This window comes from Melospiza melodia, chromosome 15 (assembly GCF_035770615.1).
Source record: "Melospiza melodia melodia isolate bMelMel2 chromosome 15, bMelMel2.pri, whole genome shotgun sequence".
NCBI lineage: Eukaryota > Metazoa > Chordata > Aves > Passeriformes > Passerellidae > Melospiza > Melospiza melodia.
The window spans coordinates 3,454,028-3,474,806 of record NC_086208.1 but is presented as its reverse complement, the minus strand read 5'-3'; the positions used below and the strand labels follow the sequence as shown (position 1 = coordinate 3,474,806).

The window sequence follows — 20,779 nt, the reverse complement described above, 5'->3', positions numbered from 1 at the left end:
AAATCCCACAAGGACTGATGGAAATCCCGACAAATCCCACAGGGACCAACAGAATTCCCAATAAATCCCACAAGGACTGATGGAAATCCTGATAAATCCCACAGGGACCAACAGAATTCCCAATAAATCCCACAAGGACTGATGGAAATCCCGATAAATCCCACGATCCATGGTGTCCAGGGGGTCACTCGGGGAGGGAATCCCGGGAATAGGGCAGGGAGGGTGACCAGTCCTGTCCCAGTGTCCCCATTCCCATCCCAGTGTCCCCATTCCCATCCCAGTTGTCCCTATTCCAGTGTCACCATTTCCAGTGTCCCCATTCCCATCCCAGTGTGCCCAATCCCATGTCCCCAATCCCACTGTCCGCATTCAATCCCACTCTCCCCATTTCCATGCCAATGTCCCCATTCCCGTCCCAGTGTCCCCATTCCCATTCCGATGTCCCCAATCTCAGTGTCCCCATTTCCACTGTCTCCATTCCATCCCACTGTCTCCATTCCTGTCCCAGTGTTCCCAATTCCACTGTCCCCAATCCCCGTGTCCCTCTTTCCAATGCCTCCATTCAATCCCACTGTCCCCATTCCCAATGTCCCCATCCCCACTCCCAGTGTCCCCATTCCCGTCCCAATGTCGCTATTCCCAATCCAGCGTCCCCATCCCCATTCCCAATGTCCCCGTTCCCATTCCAAATGTCCCCATCCCATTCCCACCGTCCCCAATCCCAATGTCTCCGTTCCATTCCCAATGTCCCCATTCCCAATCCCACTGTCCCCATTCCCAGTGTCCCCATTCCCTATCCCAATGTCCCCAATCCCACTGTCCCCATTCCTATTCCCAATGTCCCCATTCCTGTCCCAGACTCCTCATTCCCAGTGTTCCCAATTCAGCTGTCCCCAATCCCATCCTGGTTGTCCCCAATCCCAGTGTCCCTCTTTCCAATGTCCAAATTCAATCCCACTGTCCCCATTCCCAATGTCCTCATTCCCATCCCAATGTCCCCATTCCCGTCCCAGTGTCCCCATTCCCAATCCAACATCCCCATTCCCAATGTCCCCATTCCCAATCCCACTGTCCCCAATCCCAATATCCCCAATCCCAATATCTCCATACCATTCCCAATGTCCCCATTCCTGTTCCAGTGTCCCCATTCCCGTCCCAGTGTCCCCATTCCCAATGTCCCCAATCCAAGTGTTCCCATTCCCAATTCCACTGTCCCCATTCCCAATGTCCCCATCCCATTCCCAGTGTCCCCATTCCTGTCCCAGTGTCCCCATTCCCAATCCAACATCCCCATTCCCAATGTCCCCATTCCCAATCCCACTGTCCCCAATCCCAATATCCCCATACCATTCCCAATGTCCCCATTCCCAATCCCACTGTCCCCATTCCCAATGTCCCCATTCCCATTCCCAATGCCCCCATTCCCATTCCCAATGTCCCCATCCCATTCCCAATGTCCTCAACCCAGTGTCCCCATTCCCAATGTCCCCAATCCCATTCCCAATGTCCCCATTCCCATTCCCAATGTCCCCATCCCATTCCCAGTGTCCCCAATCCCAATATCCCCATTCCATTCCCAATGTTTCCAATCCAGTATCCCCAATCCCAATGTCCCCATTCCCATTCCCAATGTCCCCATTCCCGTCCCAGTGTCCCCATTCCCAATTCCAACATCCCCATTCCCAATGTCCCCATTCCCAATCCCACTGTCCCCAATCTCAATATCCCCATACCATTCCCAATGTCCCCATTCCCAATCCCACTGTCCCCATTCCCAATGTCCCCATTCCCATTCCCAATGCCCCCATTCCCATTCCCAATGTCCCCATCCCATTCCCAATGTCCTCAACCCAGTGTCCCCATTCCCAATGTCCCCAATCCCATTCCCAATGTCCCCATTCCCATTCCCAATGTCCCCATCCCATTCCCAGTGTCCCCAATCCCAATATCCCCATTCCATTCCCAATGTTTCCAATCCAGTATCCCCAATCCCAATGTCCCCATTCCCATTCCCAATGTCCCCATTCCCGTCCCAGTGTCCCCATTCCCAATTCCAACATCCCCATTCCCAATGTCCCCATTCCCAATCCCACTGTCCCCAATCCCAATATCCCCATACCATTCCCAATGTCCCCATTCCTGTCCCAGTGTCCCCATTCCCAATGTCCCCAATCCAAGTGTCCCCATTCCCAATTCCACTGTCCCCATTCCCAATGTCCCCATTCCCATTCCCAATGTCCCCATCCCATTCCCAGTGTCCCCAATCCCAATATCTCCATTCCATTCCCAATGTTTCCAATCCAGTATCCCCAATCCCAATGTCCCCATTCCCATTCCCAATGTCCTCAATCCAGTGTCCCCATTCCCAATCCCACTGTCCCCATTCCCAGTGTCCCCATTCCCAATTTCACTGTCCCCATTCCCAATGTCCCCATTCCCATTCCCAATATCCCCATCCCATTCCCAGTGTCCCCATTCCCATTCCCAATGTCCCCAATCCCAATCCCAATGTCCTCAATCCAGTGTCCCCATTCCCTATGTCCCCAATCCCATTCCCAATGTCCCCATTCCCATTCCCACTGTCCCCATTCCCAGTGTCCCCATTCCCTATCCCAATGTCCCCAACCCAAGTGTCCCCATTCCCAATTCCACTGTCCCCATTCCCAATGTCCCCATTCCCATTCCCAATGTCCCCATTCCCATTCCCAATGTCCCCATCCCATTCCCAATGTCCCCAATCCCAACATCCCCATTCCATTCCCAATGTTTCCAATCCAGTCTCCCCAATCCCAATGTCCCCATTCCCATTCCCAATGTCCTCAACCCAGTGTCCCCATTCCCAATGTCCCCAATCCCATTCCCAATGTCCCCATTCCCATTCCCAATGTCCCCATCCCATTCCCAGTGTCCCCAATCCCAATATCCCCATTCCATTCCCAATGTTTCCAATCCAGTATCCTCAATCCCAATGTCCCCATTCCCATTCCCAATGTCCTCAATCCAGTGTCCCCATTCCCAATGTCCCCAATCCCAATCCCAATGTCCCCATCCCATTCCCAATGTCCTCAATCCAGTGTCCCCATTTCCAATGTCCCCAATCCCAATCCCAATGTCCCCATTCCCATTCCCAATGTCCTCAATCCAGTGTCCCCTTTCCCAATGTCCCCATTTCCATTCCCACTGTCCCCATTCCCGACCCCATTCCCAGCCCAAAATTCCCAAATCCCAACTTCCGCTCTCTCCAGCAGGAAAACAGAAAAAAAAAAATTCCTAAAAAAATTTATGGGATTTCCCTCCCCAAAATTCCCAGAACTGTTTCTTCCCCCCACTTGGGGGCATTGCCAGAAATTCCCAAGGATTTGTAGGATCACGAGGATTTTATGGAGCATTTTGGGGTCCCTGCTTTGATTCCAGCCTTGGATTCTCCCGGGAATGCCGGGAAAATTCAGGATAAAAACGATTCCCAAGAGTCCTCTTGGCTTCCCCGCTTTTTATTGGGAAAAGGGGAAACTTTGGGAACGCAGCAGAGCCACCTCGGGAACTTCCCGGGAAAGGGGACGGGTGACACTTCTGGGGTTCTGCTGCCATCAGGATCTGCAGGGAAAAAGGGAAAATCCCAGAAAATTCCATGGGGAAGGAGGAAAAACCCTGACCCCAAATGGGCAAATCCTATAAAATTCCATGGGAAAGGAGGAGAATCCCAATTCCTACCCCAAATCCCAGAAAACTCCATGGAAGAGGAACAAAATCCCAATTACCACCCCAAATCCCATAAAATTCCATGGGAAAGGAGGAAATTCCCAATTGCCACCCCAAATTCCAAGGAAAAGGAGCAAAATCCCAATTAAAAAAAAAATCCCAAAAAATCTCCAATTCAAAAAAAAATCCCTATTCCAAAAATCTACATCCCCCAAAAATGGGGATTTTGGGGGGGATTGGGATTTTTTGGGATGGGGGAATTTTGGGATGGAGTTTTTTTGGGGATTTGAGTTTTTTTGGGATGGAGGATTTTTGAGATCAGGGTTTTCTGGGGTCGGGTTTTTTTTGGGATAGGTGTTTTTTTGGGATGGATTTTTTTGCGGGGGATTGGGGTTTTTTTGGGATTGAGGTTTTTTGGGATGGGGTTTTATTGGGCACAGAGTTTTTTGGGATGGTTTTTTGTTTTGCGATGGGTTTTTTTTTTTTAATTGAGATTTTTTTCAGGATTTTTTTGGGATGGGGATTTTTTAGGATGGGGTTTTTGGGATGAGGGTTTTTTGGGTGAGGGTTTTTTGGGATGGGGTTGTTTTTGAAATTGGGTTTTTTCCAGGATGGGGTTTTTTTGAATTGGGTTTTTTATGGAATTGGGGCTTTTTGGGATGGAGATTTTTTGGGATTGGGTTTTTTTGGGATGGTTTTTATTTGGGGAATTTTTTTTTTTGAGATCGGGGTTTTTTTTAATTGGGGTTTTATTTGGGATGGGGGATTTTTAGGATAGGGTTTTTTTGGGATGGGGGACTTTTAGGATAGGGTTTATTTGGGATGGGGGTTTTTTGGGATTGAGGTTTTTTGGGATGGGGTTTTATTGGGCTCAGAGTTTTTTGGGATGGTTTTTTGTTTTGCGTTGGGTTTTTTTTTTTTGGAATTGAGATTTTTTTTCAGGATTTTTTTGGGATGGGGATTTTTTGGGATGGGGTTTTTGGGATGAGGGTTTTTTGCGTGAGGGTTTTTTGGGATGGGGTTGTTTTTGAAATTGGGTTTTTTTTTCAGGATGGGGTTTTTTTGAATTGGGTTTTTTATGGAATTGGGGCTTTTTGGGATGGGGATTTTTGGGATTGGGTTTTTTGGGGGATAGTTTTTATTTGGGGATTTTTTTTTTTTGAGATCGGGGTTTTTTTAATTGGGGTTTTATTTGGGATGGGGGATTTTTAGGATAGGGTTTTTTTGGGATGGGGGATTTTTAGGATAGGGTTTATTAGGGATGGGGGTTTTTTGGGATTGAGGTTTTTTGGGATGGGGTTTTATTGGGCTCAGAGTTTTTTGGGATGGTTTTTTGTTTTGCGATGGGTTTTTTTTTTGGAATTGAGATTTTTTTCAGGATTTTTTTGGGATGGGGATTTTTTGGGATGGGGTTTTTGGGATGAGGGTTTTTTGGGATGGGGTTTTTTGGGATGGGGTGTTTTTGAAATTGGGTTTTTTTTCAGGATGGGGTTTTTTTGAATCGGGTTTTTTATGGAATTGGGCTTTTTGGATGGGGATTTTTTGGGATTGGGTTTTTTGGGGGATAGTTTTTATTTGGGATATTTTTTTTTTTTGAGATCGGGGTTTTTTAATTGGGGTTTTATTTGGGATGGGGGATTTTTAGGATAGGGGTTTTTTTGGGATGGGAGTTTTTGGGATTGAGGTTTTTTGGGATGGGGTTTTATTGGGCACAGAGTTTTTTGGGATGGTTTTTTGTCTTGCGATGGGTTTTTTTTGGAATTGAGATTTTTTTCAGGATTTTTTTGGGATGGGGATTTTTTAGGATGGGGTTTTTGGGATGAGGGTTTTTTGGGTGAGAGTTTTTTGGATGGGGTTGTTTTTGAAATTGGGTTTTTTTTCAGGATGGGGTTTTTTTGAATTGGGTTTTTTATGGAATCGGGGATTTTTGGGATGGGGATTTTTTGGGATTGGGTTTTTTGGGGGATGGTTTTATTTGGGGATTTTTTTTTGAGATCGGGGTTTTTTTAATTGGGGTTTTATTTGGGATGGGGATTTTTAGGATAGGGTTTTTTTTTAAGATGGGGATTTTTAGGATAGGGTTTATTTGGGATGGGGATTTTTAGGATAGGGTTTTTGTGGGATCGGGATTTTTTGGATCAGGGGTTTTTTAAATAGGGTTTTTTAAACAGGGTTTTTTTTTTTTTAAATGGGATTTTTTGGGGATCAGGGTTTTTTGAGGATCAGGGTTTTTTGGGATCAAGGTTTTTTAGGTTGGATTTTATTTTTGGGATGGGTTTTATTTGGGGTCAGGAATTCCTTACTGGGCGATGCGGCAGTTGGAGGCGGACACGAAGCGCCCGGTGTAGTGGATGTGGCAGCGCACGACGTTGTTGGTGAAATCCGACTCCAGCACCAAATATTTGGATTAACCTGACCTGGGATGGGGAAAAATTCCAGAAAAGGATCCCAGAAATCAGCAGGGAAAAAAAAACAGGGAAAAACAGATGGGAATGGGGAAAGGGAAAGAAATCCAAATGGGGAAAGGTGAATTAGGGGATATCCCAAAATAGGGAAAGGGAAGGGGAAAAAAATCCCAAAAATTAACAGGGAAAAGGAAACTAAAAAAAAAATCCCAAAACAGGAGAAAGGAAAGGAAAAAATGCTCACAATAACCTGGGAAAGCCCACAATAACCTGGGAAAGGGGAAAATCCCAATCTGGGTAGGAATTGGGATTTTCTACCCCAAAATGTCCCCAAATGTCCCCAACCTTGAGGATGTAGTTCCCTGGGGGGACGTCGGTGATGTCGATCCACTGGCAGTCGATGTCGGCGTTGTAGGTGTCATAACAACCTGGGCTGAGCCCCTGCAGGGGAAAATGGGGTGAGAAATGGGGAAATGGGAAAAAAATGGGGGGGGAAATGTGAAAAAATGAAGAAAAAAGGGAGAAAAAAGGTTAAAAAATGGGTGGAAAAAGGACAAAAAAAGAAGGATCAAAAGGGATCCCTCGGGTGTTGTAACAGCCCAGGAGAGATCCTGCAGGGGAGAAATGGGGGGAGAAATGGGGAAATTGGGCAAAAATGGGGGGAAATGGAAAAAATTGTGGAAAAAAGGGATAGAAAGAAAAAAAAAAGGGAGAAAAAATGTTAAAGAATGGGGGAGGAAATGGGGAAAAAATGTGGGAAAATTGGACCAAGAGGGTTTCATAGGTGGTGGTGTCATAACAGCCCAGGTTGAGACCCTGGGGAGGAAATGGGGTTAGAAATGGGGAAATAGGGCAAAAATGGGACAAATGAAAAAAATTGAAAAAAGGGAAGGAAATGGGGAGAAAAGGGGGAACATGGGGGAAATGGACAAAAAAAAAGGCACCAAAAAGGATCCCTCGGGTGTCATAACAGCCTGGGCTGAGACCTTGCACAGGGGGAAATGGAGTGAGAAATGGGGAAATTGGGCAAAAAATGGGGAAAATGGAAAAAATGGGGGGAAAAATGGGGAATAAATGGAAAAAAAAAAAAAGGGGGGGAGAAAAAAAGGTTAAAAAATGGGTGAAAAAGGACAAAAAAAGAAGGATCAAAAGGGATCCCTCGGGTGTTGTAACAGCCCAGGGAGAGATCCTGTAGGGGAGCAATGGGGTGAGAAATGGGGAAATTGGGCAAAAATGGGGGAAAATGGAAAAATTGTGGAAAAAGGGATAGAAAGAAAAAAAAGGAGAGAAAAAATGTTAAAGAATGGGGAGGAAATGGGGAAAAAATGTGGGAAATTGGACCAAGAGGGTTTCATAGGTGGTGGTGTCATAACAGCCCAGGTTGAGACCCTGGGGAGGAAATGGGGTTAGAATGGGGAAATAGGGCAAAAATGGGACAAATGAAAAAAATTGAAAAAAGGGAAGGAAATGGGAGAAAAGGGGGAAAAATGGGGGAAATGGACAAAAAAAAAGGCACCAAAAGGATCCCTTGGGTGTGATAACAGCCTGGGCTGAGACCTTGCACAGGGGGAAATGGAGTGAGAAATGGGGAAATTGGGCAAAAATGGGGAAAATGGGAAAAAATGGGGGGAAAAATGGGAATAAATGGAAAAAAAAAGGGGGGGAGAAAAAAGGTTAAAAAATGGGTGAAAAAGGACAAAAAAAGAAGGATCAAAAGGGATCCTCGGGTGTTGTAACAGCCCAGGGAGAGATCCTGCAGGGGAGAAATGGGGTGAGAAATGGGGAAATTGGGCAAAAATGGGGAAATGGGGGAAAAATGGGGGAAAAGGGGGGAGAAGGTTTAAAAATGGGGAAAAAGGGGAAAAACTGGGGGATAATGGGGGAGAAAAGGGAACTCTTGGGTGTTTTAACAGCCTGGGCTGAGCCCCTGCAAGGGAAAATGGGGTGAGAAATGAAGAAATTGGGCAAAAATGGGAGAAATGGGGGGGAAAAAAAAGGAAAAATGGGAAAAAAGTGAGAAAAAAGGGTGAAAAATTGGGGAAGTGAGGAGGAAAAATGGGGGAAAACAGGACCCTTTGGGTGTCCGTAACAGTGTGGGCTGAGCCCCTGAGGGAGAAATGGGGGGAGAAATGGGAAATTGGGCAAAATGGGGAAAAGGGAGAAAAAATGGGGGGGGAAAGGGGAAAAAAAGGAGAAAAAAAGGTGAAAAAATGGGGAAAAGGGGAAAAATGGGGGAGAAAAGGGAATCTCTTTGTCCTCTCAGTGTCACCTGTGTGTGGGCAGTGCAGACATAGTGCCACAAATGGGGACAAAAGGGAGCAAAAGGGACAAAAAAGGGACAAAAAATGGAGAAAAGGGGACAAAATAGGGACAAAAGGGACAAAAAGTGACAGAAGTGACAAAGGGTGCTGTCCCTGCGGTGTCACCTGGGTGTGGGCAGTGCAGACATAGTGCCACAAATGGGGACAAAAGGGACAAAAAAGGGACAAAAAAGGGACAAAAAAGGGAGGAGAACGGGAGATGAAAGGGACTAAAAGGGACCGAAAGTGACAGAAGTGCCAAAGGCCACTGTCCCCAGGTGTCACCTGTGTGTGGGCGGTGCAGCGTAGCGCTTGAGGTGGCCGAAGTCACAGGTGGTGTCCTCCAGGCAGAAGCTGGCCTTGTGTCCCTCGGCCACCCGGCGGCCCGAGGTGACGTCCAGCAGGTCATAGTGGCTGAACTCCGCCATGCTGTGGTAGTGCCTGGGGACACCGTGGGGACACCGTGGGGACACTCAGGGGACACTCAGGGGACAGTGGGGACACTCAGGGGGACAATCAGGGGACAGTGGGGACACTTAGGGGGACAGTCAGGGACAATCATGGGGACAGTCAGGGGACAAGGTGTGGGATAAATCAGGGGACATTCAAGGGGACACTCAAGGGAGCATCCAGGGGACATTCAGAGGAATGGTCAGGGGACAATCAAGGGACACTCTGGGGACACTCAGGTGACATCCAGCAGGGCATAGTGGCTGAACTCTGCATGCTGTGGTAGTGCCTGGGGACACCAGGGGGACACTTTGGGGACATTCAGAGGACAATCAGGGCAGTGGGGCAATCATGGGGACAGTGAGGGGACAATCAGGGGACACTCAGGGGACAGTCATGGGCAGAGGCAGGGGACAACCAAAGGAATATTTGGGGACACTCAGGGGACATCCAGCAGGTCACAGTGGCTGAACGCTGCCATGCTGTGGTAGTACCTGGGACATGGGGACACCATGGGGACACCATGGGGACACCATGGGGACATTCAGGGGACATCAGAGGAACACTCAGGGGACAGTCAGGGACAGCCAGAGGACATCGGGGGACAGTCAAGAGGCAGTGGGCACAATCAGGGGACATTGAGGGGACTCTGCCATGCTGTGGTAGTACCTGGGATGGGCTGGGGAGCCCTGGGGACACTCAGTGGTGGCAGCTGTGTCACTGCCACCATGATGAATGGCGACTTTGGGGACAAAGAGGTGAAGGAAGACCCCTAAACGAAGCCACCAAATGGGGAAACGCCACCAAAGTGCCACCAAAGCGCCACCAAATCCCTGGACCTACTAGCAGGGGGTGGGCAGAGGCTGGGGACAGCTGGGGACATTCACTGGTGGCAGTTGTGTCACTCCCACTAACATGTTGGCTTTGGGACAAAGAGATGAAGGAAGACCCCTAAACAAAGCCACCAAATGGGGAAACGCCACCAAAGTGCCACCAAAGCCCCTAGACCTGCCACCCAGGGACGGGCTGAGGTTGGGGACATCTGGGGACACTCAGTGGTGGCAGCTGTGCCACTGCCACCATCACGGTGGCTTTGGGGATGAAGAGCTCACGGAAGGTGACACCACACTGCAATATCCCAAAACAAAGCCACCAAATGGGGAAATGCCACCAAAGCGCCACCAAAGCCCTTGGAGCAGCCCCTGGGCTGGGCTGGGTGCAGTGTAGGGGACAGCTGGGGACACTCACTGGTGGCAGCTGTGCCACTGCCAGCGGTGGCGGGGCTGGCTGGGCAGGAAGTCGGCCGTGCCCTGGTTCTTGACGCGCTGCGGGAAGCGCAGCAGCACCCGCACGTCGTAGTCGGTGGCCTCGGCCGCGTACGCCGTGCTGGAGACGGGGACAGGGACAGTGGTGGCACTGCTGGCACCGCCCTGGCCCCTCCCTTCAGGGGGAATTCCTGTTTTTGCATGGAATTCCCTCCCGTGGGAAAGGAAGGGATAGAGGGGGGAAATTCTGGGCTTGTTCCTGGTGCCTTTTCCTTTTCCTTTTCCTTTTCCTTTTCCTTTTCCTTTTCCTTTTCCTTTTCCTTTTCCTTTTCCTTTTCCTTTTCCTTTTCCTTTTCCTTTTCCTTTTCCTTTCCTTTTCCTTTTCCTTTTCCTTTTCCTTTCCCTTTCCTTTTCCTTTCCCTTTTCCTTTTCTTTTTCCATTTCTTCCTTTCCTTTGCCTTGCCTTGCTTTGCCTTGCCTTGCCTTGCCTTGCCTTGCCTTGCCTTGCCTTGCCTTGCCTTGCCTTGCCTTCCCTTCCCTTCCCTTCCCTTCCCTTCCCTTCCCTTCCCTTCCCTTCCCCTTTTCCATTCCCCTTTTCCATTCTTCTTTTTCCCCCTTTTTCTTCCCCCTTTTTTTCCCTTTCCCCTCTTTTTTCTTACCCCTTTTTTTCCCTTTTTCCCTTCCCTTTCCCTCCCCTCCACCCTTCACTTCCCTCTTCCCTTCCCCTTTTTCCCCTTTTTCCCCTTTTTCCCCTTTTTCCCCTTTTTCCCCTTTTTCCCCTTTTTCCCCTTTTTTCCCTTTTCCCTTTTCCCTTTCTCCCATCCTTCCCTCCCCTTTTCCCCTTTCCTCCTCCTCCCTCTCCCCCATCAGCACCTCCCCCTTCTCCACCCCCCAGCCCGACCGTCTCTCCCCCGGGGTATCCCCACCTCCCCCTCATCCCAGAATTCCCCCCTCCATCTCCCTCTCCCCTCATCCCAGAATTCCATCTGTCCCTCTCTCCCCTCCCTTCACCCCCATCTCCCCCCATTCCCTCCTTCCCAAAATTTCCCCATTTCCCGCTCACCCCCGCCCCCCTTCCTCCCCCCTTTCCGCTTTTCTCCCCACATCCCTCCAAGCCCAGAGCGCTCCCATTCCTGGGAATCCTCTCTCTCCCAGTCTCGGGAATTCTCTCCCATTCCCAGAATCCTTTCTGGCATTCCCGGGAATCTTTTCTCTCCCTTTCTCAGAATCCCATCCCGCATTCCCAGGATCCCATCTCTCCCATGTCCCATATCCCGTGTCCCATTCCTGGATCTCATTTCCCATTCCCATATCCCATGTCCCATTCCCATATCCCGTTTCCCATTCCTGGATCCCGTGTCCTGTTCCTGGATTTCCCATTCCTGGATCCCGTGTCCTGTTCCTGGATCCCACATCCCATTCCCATATCCCATGTCCTGTTCCCAGATCCCATTTCCCATTCTTGGATCCTGTGTCCTATTCCCAGGAGCCCATCTCTCCCATTCCCAGATCCTGTGTCCCATTCCTGTATCCTGTGTCCCATTCCCATATCCCATTGCTCATTCCCATGTCCCATTCCTGTATCCTGTGTCCCATTCCCATATCCCATTGCTCATTCCCATGTCCCATTCCCATATCCCGTGTCCCATTCCCAGATTCTGTGACCCATATCCCGTTCCCATATCCCATATTCCATTGTCCCATTCCTGTATCCCATATCCCGTGTCCCATGTCCCATATCCCACATCCCATTGTCCCATTCCTGTATCCCGTATCCCGTGTCCCATATCCCATATCCCATATCCCATATGCCATTGTCCCATTCCTGTATCCCGTATCCCATGTTCCATATCCCATATCCCATATCCCATATCCCGTGTCCCATGTCCCATGTCCCATATCCCATATCCCATATCCCATATCCTGTGTCCCATGTCCCGTGTCCCATATCCCATATCCCATATCCCCTTGTCCCATTCCTGTATCCCATATCCCATTGTCCCATTCCTGTATCCCATATCCCGTGTCCCATGTCCCATATCCCATATCCCATATCCCATTGTCCCATTCCTGTATCCCATATCCCGTGTCCCATGTCCCATATCCCATATCCCATATCCCATTGTCCCATTCCTGTATCCCGTGTCCCATACCCCGTGTCTCATGGATCCTATGTCCCATATCCCCTGTCCCATGTCCTGTGTCCCATATCCCATATCCCATTGTCTCATTCCTGTATCCCGTATCCCGTGTCCCCTGTGTCCTGTGTCCCATATCCCCTTGTCCCATGTCCCACGTCCATGTCCCATATTACATATCCCATATCCCGTGTCCCACGTCCCGTTCCCGTATCCCATATCCCATTGTCCCATTCCTGTATCCAGTGTCCCATACCCCGTGTCTCATGGATCCTATGTCCCATATTCCCTGTCCCATGTCCTGTGTCCCATATCCCATTGTTTCATTCCTGTATCCCGTATCCCGTGTCCCCTGTGTCCTGTGTCCCATATCCCCTTGTCCCATGTCCCACGTCCATGTCCCATATTACATATCCCATATCCCGTGTCCCACGTCCCGTTCCCGTATCCCATATCCCATTGTCCCATTCCTGTATCCCATATCCCATATCCCATATCCCATATCCCATTGTCCCATTCCTGTATCCCATATCCCATATCCCATATCCCATTGTCCCATTCCTGTATCCCGTATCCCATGTTCCATATCCCATATCCCATATCCCATATCCCATATCCCATATCCCATATCCCATATCCCGTGTCCCATTGTCCCATATCCCATATCCCATATCCCATTGTCCCATATCCCATATCCTGTGTCCCATATCCCATTGTCCCATATCCCATATCCTGTGTCCCATGTCCCATGTCCCATATCCCATTGTCCCATTCCTGTATCCCATATCCCGTGTCCCATATCCCATGTCCCATGTCCTGTTCCCATATCCCATATGCCATTGTCCCATTCCTGTATCCCATATCCCGTGTCCCATATCCCATATCCCATATCCCATATCCCATTGTCCCATTCCTGTATCCCATATCCCATTGTCCCATTTCTGTATCCCATATCCCGTGTCCCATATCCCATATCCCATATCCCATATCCCATATCCCATATCCCATATCCCATTGTCCCATTCCTGTATCCCATATCCCATTGTCCCATTTCTGTATCCCATATCCCGTGTCCCATATCCCATATCCCATATCCCATATCCCATATCCCATGTCCCATATCCCATATCCCATATCCCATATCCCATATCCCATTGTCCCATTCCTGTATCCCATATCCCGTGTCCCATATCCCATATCCCATATCCCATATCCCATATCCCATATCCCATATCCCATGTCCCATATCCCATATCCCATATCCCATATCCCATATCCCATTGTCCCATTCCTGTATCCCATATCCTGTGTCCCATGTCCCATGTCCCATATCCCATATCCCATATCCCATTGTCCCATTCCTGTATCCCATATCCCATATCCCATATCCCATATCCCATATCCCATTCCTGTATCCCATATCCCATATCCCATGTCCTGTGTCCCGTATCTCATGTCCTATCTCCCCTGTGTCCCATGTCCCGTGTCCACGTGTCGGTGTGCCCCCGGTGTCCCCAGTGTCCCTGTGTGTCCCTGGTGTGTCCGTCTGTCCATCGGTGTGTCTGTCAGTGTCCCCTATGTTCCCAGTGTGTCGATGTGTCCACGTGTCGGTGTGCCCCCGGTGTCCCCAGTGTCCCTGTGTGTCCGTGTGTCCCTGGTGTGTCCGTCGGTGTGTCTGTCAGTGTCCCCAGTGTCCCCAGTGTCCCTGTGTGTCCGTGTGTCCGTGTGTCCCTGGTGTGTCCGTCTGTCCGTCGGTGTGTCTGTCAGTGTCCCCAGTGTCTGTCAGTGTCCCCAGTGTCCCCAGTGTCCCCAGTGTGTCCCGGTGGGCGAGTGGCACCTGGCCAGGCAGCGCTCCTCGGCGGCGCAGCGCAGCGAGTACAGGTGAGCTCTCTGCACGTACGTGGAGGCCTGGACGTAGTTGGGGTCCGGGACCAGGTCCGGGAGCCCTGAGGGAAACGGGATCGGGATTGGGAACAGGGACTGGGGAAAACCGGGATGAGATCTGAGACCTGCCAGGAAATGGGATTGGGATTGGGGAAATCCGGGATTGGGGAAATCTGGGATTGGGGAGATCCAGGATCAGGTCCAGGAGACCTGCCAAGAAATGGGAATGGGATTGGGAACAGGGATTGGGGAAATCCGGGATCAGATCTGAGACCTGCTGGCAAATGGGATTTTTCCCCATTTCCCCCTATTTTTTTTCCACATTTTTCCCCATTCCCCATCATTTCCCCCCCCCACTTGTCCCCATTTTTCCCTGGTTTTCCCCAGTTTTCCCCAATTTTTCCCCATTTCCCCCATTTTTTCCCCCATTTCCCCCCGTTTTTCCCTGGAAAGGAGAACAATGCCTCCTTGTTTCTGGGCCTGCCTTCCCAGGAGGGATCACGTCATTCCTTTGGAGCTCATTTCCTGCCCCATTCCCGCTGATGTAATTCCCGGGGGGACCCAAAAAAAAATGGGGTGAGCTCAGAAAAAACTTCTCCGCCATCCCTTAAAAAAATTCCTAACAAATAAAAAACCCCATGGAAAACCACCCTGGGCCGGCCAAGGAAAAGTTTTCCATCCTTTCAGAATTTTTTTCCCTCCCTGCTGTTGTTTATTCCAAGGAATTCTTGGAAGCCCTGGAGCGAAATCCGACTCCGGGACCAACGGGGAGTTTTATGGGATTTGGATTTTCCCCTTTCCCGCTGGATTCTGCCCTGGGATGGCCCCGTTGTTTTTATAGGATCTCACTCTTCCTTTTTGGGGTCAAACCTTTGGAATTCATGGGATATCGGGATTCCCACCTCCAGAATTGTCCCCATCCCACCCCAAATTCCAGGAGGGGTTTGCTGAGGCTTCCCAAAAATCCAGGGAAAATCGGCCCTGGATCGGGACAATCCCATTGGGAAAAGGTTTTTGGTTTTCCCACCCAGCCCCTCGGCCGCCCTGGGAGCTGCCAGAGGAGATTTCCGTGCATTCCTGGGGAAAATCGGGATCATGGGCCCTGTTTGTGCAGGTGTATGGGATCAGCAGGAAAATCCCACAGGGAGAATCCCATGGAAAAGTGGGAGTGGGAGAGGCTGGGAATGGAGGGAGTGGAAATGGGGACAGCCAGAGGGACCAAGGGCATTCCAGCTTCCCATCCCATCAATCCCATCCCAGTCCCATTCCCAATCCTAATTCCAATTCCATTCACAACCCCAATCCCATCCCAATCGCAATTCCAATCCCATCCCATCCCATTCCATCAATCCCAATTCCATCCCATCCCAGCCCATCAACCCCAATCCCATCCCAATCTCAATTCCAATTCCAATCTCATCCCATCCCATCAATCCCATCCCAATCCCATTCCCAATCCTAATTCCAATTCCATTCACAATCCCAATCCCATCCCATCAATCCTAAACCCATCCCAAACTCGATTCCAATCTCATCCCATCCCATCCCATCTCATTCCATCAATCCCATCCCTTCAATCCCAATCCCATCCCAATCCTATCAACCCCAATCCCTCCTCCATCCCCACGGAATCCCAGGATTCCAGGCCCCCAGAACCACCCCAATCCCAAATCTGACCCCACCACAGGGAGACTTTCCTGGGAATTCCGGCACCTCCCGGCCCATCCGGGGGCAACACCAAACACCCCCGTGGTGGGACCCAAATCCCCAGCCCCCCATGGAATTCCCAAATCCCTCTTTCCTTCCAAACCCAACCCCAGGAACCCAATCCATGGGGGCAGGGGGAAAAGCCCTCCTGGAGATGGGTTGGGAAAGCACTGGTGATGGGATCAGGGTTGGGATCGGGATGAGGAACCCCTCCAGGAGATGGGATCAGGGTCAGCATTGGGGTGTGGAATGCCAGGAAGTGGGATCCGGGCAGGGATTGGGGCCAGGAAGTTTTGGAGATGGAATCTGGGTTGGGATCAGGGTGAGGAACACCTGGAGATGGGATCGGAGATCAGGAAGCCCCCGGAGATGGGATCCAGGTGGGGATTGGGGTGAGGAAACCCCTGGAGATGGGACCTGGGTTGGAATCAGGGTGAGGGAACCCCTGGAGATGGGATCAGAGATCAGGAAGTTCCCAGAGAAGGGATCCAGGTAGGGACGCAGATGAGGGAAATGAGGGAACCCCTGGAGATGAGATCTGGGTTGGGATTGGGGTCAGGAAGATTTTGGAGATGGGGTCAGGATGAGGAAACCCCTGGAGATGGGATCAGGATGAAGAAACTCCCTGGAAATGGAATCAGGTTTGGGATCTGGGTAGGGAAAACTTCTGGAGTCTGGATCCCCTTCCCTTCCCCACCCCCCGGAGCGGCTCCCGTCCCTCCCACCTCTGGATCAGGCCTGGAATTTTCCCAGCCCTGTTCCCAGATTTCCCCAGGCCCCCATTCCCCCAGAAACCCCGAGAATTCCCCGCTGGAAGCAGCGGGATCGGATTCCTTCCCTCATTAACCCCAGCCGGGGGCCGGCAATGCCGAACATTCCTGGCGGATCCGGCCGGGATTAGGAGGCTCCCGAGGAGCTTTGGCCGTGGAATTAATCATTAATAATTAATAATTAACATTTAACGCCGGATCCGGCGCCAGCCATCGTTTGCTCCAATTAGGATCCCCGGGAGGTGACAGGGAGGTGACAACATTCCCAAAACACCGCGAGTGACCCGGGATTTGAGGGGATCAGCTGGATTCCCGTGAAATTTCTCCAGGAAAAGGGGGAAGCTCTGGGAATTTGGGTGTCCAGAATTCCCTGCTGGAGCCACCGGCACCTTGCAGGATCCTGGAAGGACACGGACGGTGCCAACGGGGAATTTGGCTGGAATCTTTCCCAGGGAATTGGCCGGAATTTTTGCCGGGTCATCGGCAGGGCAGCTGTCCTTGAGTGTCCCTCCAGAGCCTTGGGAATTCTGGCATTCCCTGAATGTGTTCCCAAATCCCTCCCATCCTTCAACCCCCGTGCCCCGTTCCTGGCTTCTCTGCGATCCCAAAAATCCCCATTCCCGAGTTTTTTCCTGCGGCGTTCCCCCCCTGTTTGTGTAGGGCAGGGTTGGGCCCTTCCCACCACCCCAAATCCTCTGGGATGGCTTTTCCCAGAAAACTGGGATGGGGCTGGGCAGGGCACGGGGTCAGGCTGGGATGGGATTCCCGAGGGATGGGCTGGGAGTGGCTCCGAGGGCTCAGAAACTCTTGGAAAGTTCAGCCCAGATCCATGGGATTTTATCGGGATGGGGAGGGAGCGACCCCTGAGTGACCCCAGAGTGACAGGAGCATGAATCCATCTGTCATTCCCAAAAATCTGGGAATGGAGCGTGTCCCAGCTGGGATAACGGGGATCCAGCCCTGTCCCGTCCCAAATACCCCATGGAAAAATGGGATAAACACCCCACGGATAACTGGGATCCAGCCCTGTCCCATCCCAAATACCCCATGGAAAAATGGGATAAACATCCCATGGATAACTGGGATCCAGCCCTGTCCCATCCCAAATTCCCCATGGAAAAATGGGATAAACATCCCACGGATAACCAGGATCCAGCCCTGTCCCATCCCATGGAAAATGCAATGGGATAAACACCCCATGGATAATCAGGATCCAGCCCAGTCCCATCCCAAACACCCCATGGAAAAATGGGATAAACACCCCATGGATAACCGGGATCCAGCCCTGTCCCATCCCAAATATCCCATGGAAAAATGGGATAAACACCCCATGGATAACTGGGATCCAGCCTGTCCCATCCCAAATATCCCATGGAAAAATGGGATAAACACCCCATGGATAACTGGGATCCAGCCTGTCCCATCCCAAATATCCCATGGAAAAATGGGCTCCAGCATGGAGTTACCTGGGACAGACCCCAGGAATGCTCTGGAATACAGGACAGCCCCATCCCATAAATTTGGGGTGCCCTGGGACATGGCACAGCCTTATCCCAAAATTATGGGATGACCAGGAAAATGGCACAGCCCCATCCCAATCCCAGCCCCGTTCCCACCATTCCCAAACTCCAATCCCGGGAATTCCGCCCGTCCCAAGGAAGCCCCAAACTCACCTCTGGCCCCAAAGCTGGGCCTGTAGACGCTGCCCACGCTGAGCCGCGCTTGGCTGTCGGGCACGGCCTGAGGAATTTCGGGAATGAAGGGCTCGGGATGAGCGACCCCAAAGGATTCGGGCGCCCGGAACGGCGGCTGCGCCTCGTGGGGCGGGAACTGCGCCCCAAATCCCAGATTTTCCATGGATCCCGTCCCGGTTTGCACCTCGGCGCCGCCGTCGTGGTAGAGGCTGTGCGAGTAGCGGCGATCCAGCGGCACTCCCGCCGCTCCGAACGGCGGCGGCTCCTCCCCGAAACCCTCGGGGAGCGCGCGGGGCTGCAGCGGGAACGCCGCCCCGGTCCCTGTCCCCATCCCTGTCCCCATCCCTGTCCCCATAGGTGTCCCCATTCCTGTCCCCATCGGTGTCCCCATTCCTGTCCCCATCCCTGCCCCTATCCCCGTCCCCATCCCCGTCCCCATCCCTGTCCCCATTCCTGTCCCCATCCCTGCCCCCATCCCCGTCCCCATCCCTGTCCCCGCCGCCACCGCGCTCCGCGACGCGGGGACACCCTCGGGGCGCTCCCCGTGCGGTGCCACCCCCGCGGCGACGAAGGGCGGCTGTCCCGCCGAGGCGAAGGCGAACGACGACACGGCCACCCCCGAGGCTGTCGCCTGCCGCCCGCGCGCCGCTTGTCGCCGCTGTCCCCCCGCGCCGCCGTCGCCCAGCGCTCCGTCCCGCCAGTTGGGCGGCACCTGGCCGAACCCGAAGGGATGTCGCGCTTGTCCCCGCACTGTCCCCGAGGCGGGCGCCTGGCGGCGGACGCTGCCCGCTGTCCCCGCTGTCCCCGCTGTCCCCGCTGTCCCCGCTGTCCCCGCGGTGCCCGCGGTGCCCGCCAGCCACAGGCGGCTGCCCGGGGGCCGCTCCTGCCCGGCGGGCACGAACTCGGCGCCGCTGTTGAGCAGGCTGTAGAGCCGCCCGTTGTTCTCCCACTGGATCAGCTGCCGCCACGGCTCCTGCCCCGCCGCCAGCAGCAGCAGCGCGGCCCAGAGCGCCCCGCGCCGCCACAGCCCCGCCGCCATCGCCGCCCCACGGCCCCGAGCGGCTGCGCCGCCTCTGCTGCTGCTGCTGCTGGCACCGCTGCTGGCACCGCTGCTGGCACCGCTGCTGCTGGCACCGCTGGTGGTGGTGGCACCCCCGGCCGGGGCTGCGCCGCTCGGGCCCGTCCCGCTCAGAGCGCGCCGGGAGCGCCTCCGCCTCCTCCTCCTCCTTTCCTTTTCCTCCTCCTCTTTTTCCTCCTCCTCCTCCTCTTTTTCCTTTTTTTCCTTCTCCTTTTCTTTCTTCTCCTTCTCTTTCTCCTGTTTTTCCTTCTCCTTTTTCAAGCCTTGGTCCCTCCACTTCCTTCTCCTCTCCTCCTCCTCCTCCTCCTTTTCCTTCTCCTCCTCCTCTTTTTCCTCCTCCTCCTTTTCCTTCTCCTCCTTTTCCAAGCCTTCCTCCCTTCTCCTCCTCCTCCGACCCCGCCTCCTCCTCTTCTTTTCCCCCCTCCTCCTCCTCCTTTTCCAAACTTTCCTCCCTCTCCCTCCTCTTTTTCTTTCTCCTCCTTCTCCTCCTTTCCCAACCCTTCCTCGTCCTCCTCCTCTTCTGCCTTTTCCTCTTCTCCCTTTTCCTCCTCTTTTTCCTTCTCTCCCTTTTCCGAGCCTTCCTCCCTCTCCCTCTCCCGCCTCCTCCTCCGGGAGGAATTCTGTTGGAATTCGCGGGATTCGCTCCAAGGCTTCGCTCCCAGAGCGGTTCCCGCACTCCGGAAGTGCATCCAGGCGGGGAAAAAAACTTGGAATTTTCACTTTTCCCCGCTTTTCGTGACTCCCGGAGTGAATTTTGGGTGGAATTCCTCGGGATTCAGTCCCGGGAAGCGCCTCCAGAGCGGGTCCTACCCTCCGGGAGAAGGCGGGAATTACATCCAGCCGGGATAAAAAAAGTGGAATTTCCCTTTTCCCCGCTTTTTGAACCCTTCAAGGATCCCTTTTCCCGCCCGATTCCCACCATTTCCCGATTTTCCCGGGAAAAGCCCCTTCCCAAAGGAAAACCCTGCCCAAAAATGGGATTTTCTCCCAGATTTTGTCTCTTCGGGGCCATTTGGAGTTTTCCCCTGGATATTAAATCCTGAATTATGGCAGAGAACGCCTGGAATTAATCGGGAATTTGGCCGGAAACTCCTTCTTATTTTTTTGGGATGTTGAATTCAAAATGGGATTGGAGGAGGGAATCCCCAAATCCCAAATCCCGTTGCTGGTGGGACCCCAAACCCCTCTGGATCCCCCAAAAATTCCAGGGGTTTTCCCCTCTGGGAATGCCGGAGTTGATGGAGCAGGGCAGGATGGAACTCCGGGACAATTCCCAAATCCCAAACCCAAAATCCTGGATCCCAAATACCCAATTCTCAAATCCCAGTCCCCAAACCCCAGATCCCAAATCCCCAATCCCAAACTCCAAATCCCCAAACCCAAACCCCA

At 52.2% G+C, this 20,779-nt stretch overlaps 2 protein-coding genes across 2 annotated transcripts; one reads left to right on the top strand and one right to left on the bottom strand.

Annotated features, from left to right (window-relative positions):
* The first annotated feature begins 1,767 nt into the window (after window positions 1-1,767).
* LOC134425464 (uncharacterized) lies at window positions 1,768-5,951 on the top strand. Its single transcript, XM_063170128.1, has 2 exons — window positions 1,768-2,953; window positions 5,943-5,951. Exons 1-2 carry the CDS (start codon window positions 1,778-1,780, stop codon window positions 5,949-5,951), a joined length of 1,185 nt encoding a protein of 394 aa, XP_063026198.1. The 5' UTR covers window positions 1,768-1,777.
* Window positions 5,952-5,998: 47 nt separating this feature from the next.
* Window positions 5,999-19,351, bottom strand: LOXL1 (lysyl oxidase like 1). The gene is made up of 8 exons (XM_063170127.1): window positions 18,817-19,351; window positions 18,292-18,714; window positions 14,095-14,203; window positions 10,103-10,240; window positions 8,708-8,845; window positions 8,531-8,549; window positions 6,440-6,545; window positions 5,999-6,108 (listed from the first exon to the last, which is right to left on the bottom strand). Exons 1-8 carry the CDS (start codon window positions 19,349-19,351, stop codon window positions 5,999-6,001), a joined length of 1,578 nt encoding a protein of 525 aa, XP_063026197.1.
* Window positions 19,352-20,779: the final 1,428 nt, after the last annotated feature.

Bases quoted from the DNA above. Each gene is read 5' to 3' on its own strand.
- LOXL1 (XM_063170127.1), bottom strand. From the start codon at position 19,351: ATGGCGGCGGGGCTGTGGCGGCGCGGGGCGCTCTGGGCCGCGCTGCTG. The intron at 8,846-10,102 runs GTGAGTGTCCCC...CGGTGTCCCCAG, and splicing joins CAGTGGCACAGCTGCCACCA to GCACTACCACAGCATGGCGG. The intron at 6,109-6,439 runs TTTGGGGACATT...CCAGGTCAGGTT, and splicing joins CATCCTCAAGGTTGGGGACA to AATCCAAATATTTGGTGCTG.
- LOC134425464 (XM_063170128.1), top strand. From the start codon at position 1,778: ATGTCCCCATTCCCATTCCCAATGCCCCCATTCCCATTCCCAATGTCC.